Genomic DNA, 9,566 nt, shown 5'->3' with positions numbered 1-9,566 from the left:
CGATTTATCTTTTAATTATAAATAAAAATGTATTTTTATTTTTAACTTCTATTTAACATTTGAATGTTAATTATTGTTTTATATTATATATTATTAAATTAAATTTTCAATGAAAAGATAAGTAAACTATCATACAAACAAAAAGATAACTTTTATTATATTAATTTTTTATTTTCTGACTTTTCATATATCATTGAGTAGGACTTCATCTGTACTTATATAAGTCATGTTTACACAAATTTTAAAAACTTGGCTCACAGTTCTTTCTATTGTCATATTTTTTCTTTGTATTTTGCAATCAGGTCAGCTGTCAAGAATTACCTACTCACGTAAGTACGTGCATTTTCAAGTTTGATATTTTTTATTTTATTTCACTAAATTGTGTTATATATTTTAATTTAATTTTTTAAGTAAGCATAAAGATGTATTTTTTTTAAATGATATCATGTATTGAATTTTATTGTTAACTGATTAATTTGTATCAAATTTATTACTATTTTTCATGCTTTTGTAGGAGAACAACAAGTTGCAATGAAGATAAATGAACTTTTCTTAATGATTTGAATTCAACAACAGATGATTGTATCAAACCTATATCTCCAACTGTGGAAACAATAAACCAAAAAAAAAAAGAGAAAATTAATGTATAAATTATAAATTTATAATGTATTGTTCAAATTTTTTAGATAATATAGTAATTTATGTTTGATATTTTCTTTTAGGTTATAACTTGAAGAAGATGAAGTAAAAAATGAAAAATAAAAGGCAACAATAGAAGATTTAGAAGATTGAACCATTTTTATTGCAATATTATATAAATATTTTTAATATTATGTAGAATTTGAAAAGTAAAATGTCATCAAACATTTAAATTTTTTATAAAATAATTTTATTATCTTATTATATATATTTCTCTTACTTTATTATTATTATGTATTGACTTTATTTTTAACATAAAATTTGTCTAAATTTTATATGTGACTCATAAACTTTTTATTATATCAACTTCTATAATTTTAATTTATATAAAGATTAATATTTATATAAAATAAAATAATTTTTCTCTTTTAGTTTCTACCTAAATCTTAATTGAAATTTTTTTAACTATTATCTTTTTCTCTTCTTCTATTATTTTTATTTTTTACAACTAATTTTATTTTAAAATAAATTAATTTAACAAAAAATAAAATAATCGGGCATATTTACAGGTTATATATTAAAATTTGTAAACATGTTACTCATCGAAATTTACGCCCGTTAAACTCTGGTACACGTAAACACACGGAAACAAATAAAAAAACACATTTTGAAAGGCATGTTGTGACTGCACATCTTCAGCGTAAATAAAGAAGATTTCGAGCAACTTTTTAACAGCATAAAGATTTTCCCTAGTTCCTAAAATTAATGTTTAAAAGTAGGTGGCCGGCAAAAATTAAAAGATTAATTTAATTTGGCTATAGGAAAAATTTTTACACTGTTACTCACTTTATTCGATTCATGCATGTAATGTATTGTCATTTTCAGCTTTACTCTGTGGTGCCAAAGTTGATGGACCCATGATCATATACACAGATTAGAGAATGATAACTCAGACAGATTAGACTAGAGAATGTTAAAAAGCATTCTTTTAAAAAAAAAATATTAATTTGGTTATTAAAATTAATATTCAGTTAATTTAACTTTTCAGTTAATTTATAAAATAATAAAAAACAAAAAGTAAGAAATTATAAACAAAAAACTAAAACATTTATTTTATTTAATTTCATATAACATTTTAAATTCATACTTTATAACGCCAATATCAATAAAATTAATCTAAAATGCTTTATTAGATAGAATGCTAAATGGATTAAAAGTTTTTTTTTTTCTAAATGAATCAAATTTTATTTTATCGTTCGGGACATTTAAATAGGTTGTTTTGGATGTTTATTAGGTCAAGTGAATTTTTTATTGTCAGCGTAATCGACCGTGTAATGTTTTTTTGCTTTTTGTTTTTTAAAGGGATTTAGTTATAGAAAATATTTACTGTTTTTATTAATTCTATTTCTTATTTTAGTTTTAGAAAATATTTTTGTTTTTTATTATGTTACTTATTTTTTAAATTTGTACAGAGAATATTTGAAGTAATACTTTTTTATAAATCTTTAAAGAAAGAATAAAAACAAGATAATACTTTAATAAATAAAAATGAAAACAAAAAATTACAGGATCTACACAACTTCTTAAATTTACAGCATAATTAAGGATGGGTATGGATTGAATTTACACAAAATCAAACTAAATCTATTTTAAATTCAATTATATGTATTGAAGTTTAAATCAATCTAATTTATTTTATTTGAAATCAGTTTAAAATTGATTTTAAAAGATAGATTTGGTTTAAAATTAGTTTTAAATTCAATAAAATATACTATAAATTTTTTTAATACTATTATTGAATTATTATACTTAAAAAATAAATTTCATAATAATTAATATAAAATTATATTTGCATATATTTTAATAAATTAATAATATAATTTTTTACATTCATATTATATTAAAATTAAATTTATATTTTTTACTTTTCATCATTTATCTACCGCACAAAAATTAATTATATAGATTAAATTTTAAATTATTTTTTTAAACTAGTTTTAAATTTTAAATTTAATTTAAAATCAATTTAAAATTTAGTTTTGGTTGAAACCAAATTTAAATTCAATGATTTGTGTTAAGGTAATTTTAAATCTATTTTTCCTTTAAATTAGTTTTAAATTTAATTTTTAAAGTAAAATTAATTTTTGATATATTTGTAAATTTAGTTTTTAATGTAAAATTACTTTATTGTACCGCATCGTTGTATTAAATTACTGTATTTTAAAAGAAAATAGTAATCTTTATTAATTACATTATAAAATATATTATTTTTAAAACTTATTTTCATTAAGAAGAGTTGATGATAAAAATTTAAATTTTAAAAATATTATTTTAAATATTTAGTCGTAATTATAAGAATTAAAGTTAAAAAAATTAATTATAAAATGTAGTTATGGAAAAATTTTGTGAGATATTTAGTTGTAAATTTTTTGTAAAATATAAAAAATATCACTCTTAAAATATATACAAAGTCTAACAAGTTAGGACATAAAATAATGCATAATACAGATTTGAATAAAAAAGCCTAACTTAAAATAATATATCTATGCACAATGGATTTAGATAAAAAAAAGATTTTAGAAAATAAATTGAAAATATTAAATCAATTACAAAAAGTAATTGAAAATATGGTGAATAAAAAAATAGTTTAATATAAATTCATTCTTTTAAAATTAATTTAACATTAACTAGTTATGGATGAGGCTTGTATTACTGAATATATTTAGCTAGCACTGAGCATAATGCACAAAAACAGCCTTGGATTCACGCAAACGCAGATTAAAATTTGAAGTGTTACACCCGAATGTGAAGAACAAAATGATGGGAGCTTGGATTCACGCGCAGGTGGGAGCATTGCTCATCTTATCATACATTTTTTCCCTCCTTATTTCACTTTTAATTACAGAGATGACTAAACAAAACATGAACAAGATAGAATTTTGTGATCAATTTATTAGGCTACATTGACTAGTCCCGTATTCAACTGGCATTCTACTGGATTGTCCTTGCATATTTCTTCGAGAAATTTGACAAGTGCTTCCAAAGCCTCGTTGGGATCCTCACTTCTCATTAGATGCTCTGCTACAACAGCAGGGGTGGCTTGTATTTTGTCCAATAGTCCTTCAATTTGTTCAAAGAGAGGATGATCTCCTTCAATACCCAAATAATTTGAAGCCAATATTCTAAATGCCTTGCCTTTGAGGAAGGATAAATTAATGTGCATGTCCATACGACCGGGACGCAGCAACGCTGGGTCTATTTTCTCTTTGTGGTTAGTAGTGAATATTATAATTCTCTCCTCTCCACAGCTTGACCACAACCCATCCATGTAGTTAAGCAGACCCGACAGAGTAAACCTCCCAGGCTTAACCTACGCGTTTATTTTGAGAAAATCACTGTCATTACTTGGATACTCACAAACATTAATCAAGCAGTAACACATAATGTTAACATGGTCTTTTAAGCACAAACATTTTAAGCACGTGTTTGATGAATAGAAGTTGTGTTAATAAAACGGTATAGCATGATATAAAACAAACCTTGGCATTGGCACCCTCGTCGTCAGAGGAATCTTGGTCTGGAAGATCGTCTGCTTTTGATCGAGCATGCACCTCTTTGTTGCAATCTATGTCTTCAATGACAACGATGGAACGATTGGTTGTTTCCCTCATGGCTCGCATAAGTTCAGAGTTGGAAAACACAGAACTAAGCTCCAAATCATAGACATCAAATTTCAAATAGTTAGCAATAGCTGCAATGAGGCTAGATTTTCCGGTTCCGGGAGGCCCATACAATAGGTAGCCACGCTTCCAAGGCTTACCCACTTTCTTGTAAAGTTCCTTCCTCCTTAGAAACCGATCCAAATCATCAATGATAGCTTGCTTCAACTCAGGGGCCAAGGCTAGTGTGTCAAACGTGGCAGGGTGTGATAACTCACTTTCGTTCCAATAATCAAATAACCTTGAATAGATTTTCACAATTTTTTGCTCAGCTTTCATGGCTTCGTATGTTTTAAGCACGTGGGGTATATACCTATCCAACACTCTCTCTCTGTGCTTCTCATTGAAGGTTAATATGAAGGTAAACTTCTTGTTGCTACTAGACTCCTTTTCGGATCCTTCATCAAGCATCCAAGTGAATTTGGTGCCTTCAAATTCGTCCACCACTTCTTCACTTCCATCCACTGCGAGCTCAAGATGTTTGTGGTTTTCTAATTTGCCAACTTTGAGGCTTTTGTAGGTGCGGGTTATTCTAGAGGGAAGGTACTCATGGGCAGCATAGAACAGGTCATTGCGTTCTCCAACAGATTCATCCCAAAATTGGTTAATTTTGAGAGAGATTTGGCTGTTTGACTGACATTTGGAGAAGAAAGCTTCTAGCTTTGAGGCTATGAAGGACCGAATTGGTTGGGGTATTAGGTCATTGATTGCTGTTCTTAGGAGCATCATGAATGTGGAGAAGGCAGCATACACCTCGAACCATGATGATGTCGATCTAAAAGAGGAAGATAGATTTTGCATATACGAACCCATGGTGTTTCTATGCTATGCAATATGGATTGAAATTGTTGTGTTTTTGCCTGCAGCTTTGAGATTGTTTCGAACTCATTTATGCTGATTTCAATCCTTGCAGGGTAAGATATCCATTTTCGTCTTTTTGTTTTAAATTATTGATGCTTGTCAGCGGAACATGATTTATTTACCATAAAATAAAAAAATTAATTCTTAAAATAATATTAAATTTAAACTATTTTTTTATCAGGCCATTGTAAAGTATGCACTTAACAGATGTGATAATTTTTTTGAAAAATAAATATCGCCTCTAACGTATGTTATATTTAATTTTCTATTATTACTTTTTAAAGTATCGTTTCTACAGAAGTATTATTTTAATATCGTCTTACTTTTTTTAAAAAATATATTGTTGTTGATAGACAAGCAGTTTGGATTTAGTATTTTTAAGAATTATTGTTTTAATTTTTTTGGTAAATAGAAACTTGCCGTGCACATATTTCAAATTTGGTCATGTGTTTTATACATGTAAGAAAGTCAAAGTCATCACTAATTTGTAATTTTTGAGATTAAATTTGAATAAAAATTTTCACGGAAGCAAGGCGCCGACATTACCTTAGTGAGGGTTTATGAAAAAGTGATGGGACCTTAATCTTCTTATTTTGATGTCTGTGGAATCTTGGCTGAGTCGTCGACAGGCCATTCATGGAATTCCTCCATTCACACATCTTTAGATAGGCGACAGCACATACACCATAACTTCTCAGCCAAGCAGGGTAACAACGGGAAAGCATTAATCTTTTAAAATTTTTAATTAAGAAATACAAACATCTTTATAATCAAATATTATTAATGCATCTTCATTTTTAAAAAGTTATTTATTTGTTAATTCTTCCATCAAAATCTTAAGACATTTATTAACACGCTAATTTTTTTAGAGGAACACGAATAGCACAATAGTTGTTTGCTTCTTGGACGATCAAATTTTGTTTGAAAAATAAAAAGTGATTAATAAAATAATTATTTGCATCACGTTTTTTTAAATTTTTGGGATTGGGTTTGATGTATATGGATAGAGACAAGTTGATTGTTTAAACATTAAATAAATTTAGCATTATAAACAATTCAACTTTCTCAATCTTGTATTGGCAAAATATTAGGTACAATTTGTAGCTTTCTTTTGGGAGAGGGGAGGGGGCACACGTCGGTTTTTTTACGCCAATTTTAAAATATATTTATTAATATAAGAATAAAAGAATAAAATATTATATTATATGCTAAAAATTAATACTTGAGTTCTATCTTTTAATGTTAAAATTAAAATTTTATCTTTCTTCAAACAAATACCTTGATTGTTTATGATACTCTACAAATACCTTGATTTTGTGACATAGTTGTTGTTAGTATAAGGCATTTGTTTCTAAAAGAATGTTATTTGTTTCTAAAAGAATCCGCATATTATCATTTGGTTTGAGAAGTTAATGTGAATAACATAAGGAATATGGTCCAAATTGTTTTGACGCATTGGATATTTGAAACAGATCAATACTTAATTTCTCATTTAATCTATGTGCTTAATAAAAAAGTAAATGATTGGATTAGCTATAAAAGGATAAGCCCGAAACAAAAAGCAATTCAAAAGATTCAAATATTAAACCCTCCGAGAAATTAACTGCTAATTACATCTCAGGTTCCTTATCAACATACCAAATATCAATCAAAAGCCTGGCGGGCATGTAGGAGCATATCAATGAATCATCTTGTTATAACAAAGAAAGTTGTAGACAGCAAGTAAGGATAGAGACGATCCCCCCACATGGGTCTCCCCAGCATATGAGAATGATCATGATCTATAACTTCAATATTTAAGCGATTTTTATTTAAAATATTTTTTACTTTAGTAATAGTAGAAATATTTTACTTAAAATTATTTTTAAAAATAAGATTAACAATAAATACATAAAATAGCATCCAATAAAACTTAAAAATAAAAAAATTCCCCTGTAAGCAGTGTCATATTTTATATTCTTGGAGCAAAGTGGAATTTTATTCTAGGCGTGGCCATACAAGTGCGAAGGCTATAAACATGCTGAGTCAGAAGTCTAATTCATGATTCTAAAAGTAGGGTGTTCACATACATTTCCTCGAGAAATTTAACAAGTGCTTCCAAAGCAACGTCAGGATCCTCATTCCTCATTAGTTGCTCTGCAACAACTGCAGGGGTGACTTGTATTTTGTCCAATAGGCCTTCGATTTGTTCAAAGAGTGGATGATCTCCCTCAATGCCCAAATAATTCAAAGCTAAGATTCTAAATGCCTTGGCTTTTAGGAAGGACAAGTTAATGTGCATGTCCATACGACCTGGCCGCAGCAATGCTGGGTCTATTCTTTCTTTGTGGTTAGTAGTGAATATTATAATTCGTTCCTCTCCACCACTTGACCACAATCCATCCATGTGGTTAAGCAGACCAGACAGAGTAAGCCTACTCTTAACCTGTGTAACAATCAATTTCACAAAGCATTCTAATTACTTTAATGTCTATAAAAATGAATGAACAAGTAGCATATATACAATTATAATTTTTCAATTATTCTGCTATGTCACCCAATTACTACATTACTGTCGAGCAGAGAGAAGAGTAAAGTAAAATAAATAAAAGGTATAAAAGAAAGTTTAAAATTAACTGTTAAGAAAAATAAAAAGAATTTCAATTGTAAAAAATAATATTGAGACTAATTTTAAGTAATTAAAAATGTAGTTCTTATATTAAAGATAGTAAAAAAAATATAAAAGTTCAATTTTTTGTTAAAAATAACTATTTTTTAATAACTATTCCAAAGATTAATGTTAATCTAGGTGATATTAGCTAGTGATACAGAAAACATACCTTGACAGGCTTGGAGTCAGAATCAGAATCTGGATCTGAATAAGTGTCTGTGTTTGGTCGAGCAAGAACCTCTTTGTTGCAGTCTATGTCTTCGATGACGACGATGGAACGGTTAGATGTGTCCCTCAAGGCTCGCATGAGGTCGGAGTTAGAATACACAGAGCTTAGCTCCAAATCATACACATCAAATTTCAAGTAGTTAGCCATAGCTGCAATAAGACTAGATTTTCCTGTTCCCGGAGGCCCATACAAAAGGTACCCACGTTTCCAAGGCTTACCCACTTTCTTATACAATTCCTTCCTCCTCAAAAACCTATCTAAATCATCAATAATTGCCTGCTTTTGCTCAGGATCCAATGCAAGCGAGTCAAATGAAGCTGGGTGTGTTAAGTCACTTTTCTGCCAGTGCCTAGAGATCATGGAATGGATCTTTATCGTCCTTTGCTTTGCTTTGATGACCTCGTGAGTGCTTAGAACATGTGGAATATACTTGTTCATTACTTTATCTCTATGTTTCTCATCAAAGCTTAGCGTAAAGGAAAGTTGCTCGTTTGACTTGGGATGTTCAGGATGATCCCTTTTGTAACTACTTTCAATAAGCTTCCACTTGAGCTTGATGTCTTCAAATTCATCCGCAACCTCTTGTTTTCCATCCACAGCCACTACTACGCTCTTATGCTTTGGTAGCTTGCCAACTTTGAGGGATTTGTAGGTGTGGGTTATTCTAGCTGGGAGATACTCTTGGGCCGCTTGGAAGAGTTGGTTGGTTTGGCCTTCCCAAAACTGGTTGATCTGAAGTGAGACTTGATGACTGTTTTGGCGGTCTGAGAAGAAAGCTTTTAGCTTTGAGGTGATGAATAAACGAACTTGTTGGGGTATGAGATCGTTCATTGCGGTTCTTAGAATCATCATAAATGTGGAGAAGGCAGCATACACCTCGAACCATGATGTTGCTGAACGGAAGTTTGTAAAGGAGGAAGAGAGACTCTCAATTGAAGCTCTCATGGTGGTTGGATCGATGCTACCCTTCGATGCAGCCACCGGGTTTATATAGAGAGTGAGACACACACGCTGATTAGTTTGATCTTTGGTTTTGATCGCTTTCTTTTAGATTATGACATCCTGTTCAAGCTTCTACTACTAAAGAGTTTTATTATTTTGCGACAAAAGTAAAAATGAATAAATAAGATAAGTTCTGACAATGACTAACAGAGAGGGAAACAGACTCACAGTGTCTTCCATCTAAGCATCAATTCAGACTACGTACAGTCACACTTTTTTATTTTTCACAAAAATGTAGAATAAAGCTTCAATGTATAAAAATCCTTCTAGATGCATATTACAAGACTAGGAATTTACTTATACAGTTATTGGATTTTTTAAAAAACGAAAACTCGCAGCTACACCCAATAGTTCCTTTTATGTTAAAAAGTTCTGCACAAATCCCTTTCTTAGTTTCCCAGTCAAATTCAGACTCACGTTCCTTCGCGGGAATTCATAGATAATTTGTATCATTGATATGTAGAGA

The 9,566-nt window shown here is 29.3% G+C and overlaps 2 protein-coding genes across 2 annotated transcripts; both read right to left on the bottom strand.

The window, feature by feature from the left end:
• Positions 1–3,524: 3,524 nt before the first annotated feature.
• LOC113869610 (AAA-ATPase At2g18193-like) lies at positions 3,525–5,206 on the bottom strand. The gene is made up of 2 exons (XM_027506033.1): positions 4,179–5,206; positions 3,525–4,009 (listed from the first exon to the last, which is right to left on the bottom strand). The coding sequence occupies exons 1-2, from the start codon at positions 5,169–5,171 to the stop codon at positions 3,593–3,595; spliced, it is 1,410 nt and encodes a 469-aa protein (XP_027361834.1). The 5' UTR covers positions 5,172–5,206; the 3' UTR covers positions 3,525–3,592.
• A 2,051-nt stretch (positions 5,207–7,257) lies between these two features.
• LOC113869791 (AAA-ATPase At2g18193-like) lies at positions 7,258–9,080 on the bottom strand. Its single transcript, XM_027506263.1, has 2 exons — positions 8,039–9,080; positions 7,258–7,644 (listed from the first exon to the last, which is right to left on the bottom strand). The coding sequence occupies exons 1-2, from the start codon at positions 9,041–9,043 to the stop codon at positions 7,258–7,260; spliced, it is 1,392 nt and encodes a 463-aa protein (XP_027362064.1). The 5' UTR covers positions 9,044–9,080.
• Between the last annotated feature and the right edge of the window lie 486 nt (positions 9,081–9,566).

Source organism: Abrus precatorius, unplaced genomic scaffold (genome assembly GCF_003935025.1).
Source record: "Abrus precatorius isolate BTA unplaced genomic scaffold, Abrus_2018 Scaffold6, whole genome shotgun sequence".
NCBI classification, from domain to species: Eukaryota; Viridiplantae; Streptophyta; class Magnoliopsida; order Fabales; family Fabaceae; genus Abrus; species Abrus precatorius.
The sequence above is the reverse complement of the archived record's forward strand: the minus strand, read 5'-3'. Positions and strand labels throughout refer to the sequence as shown.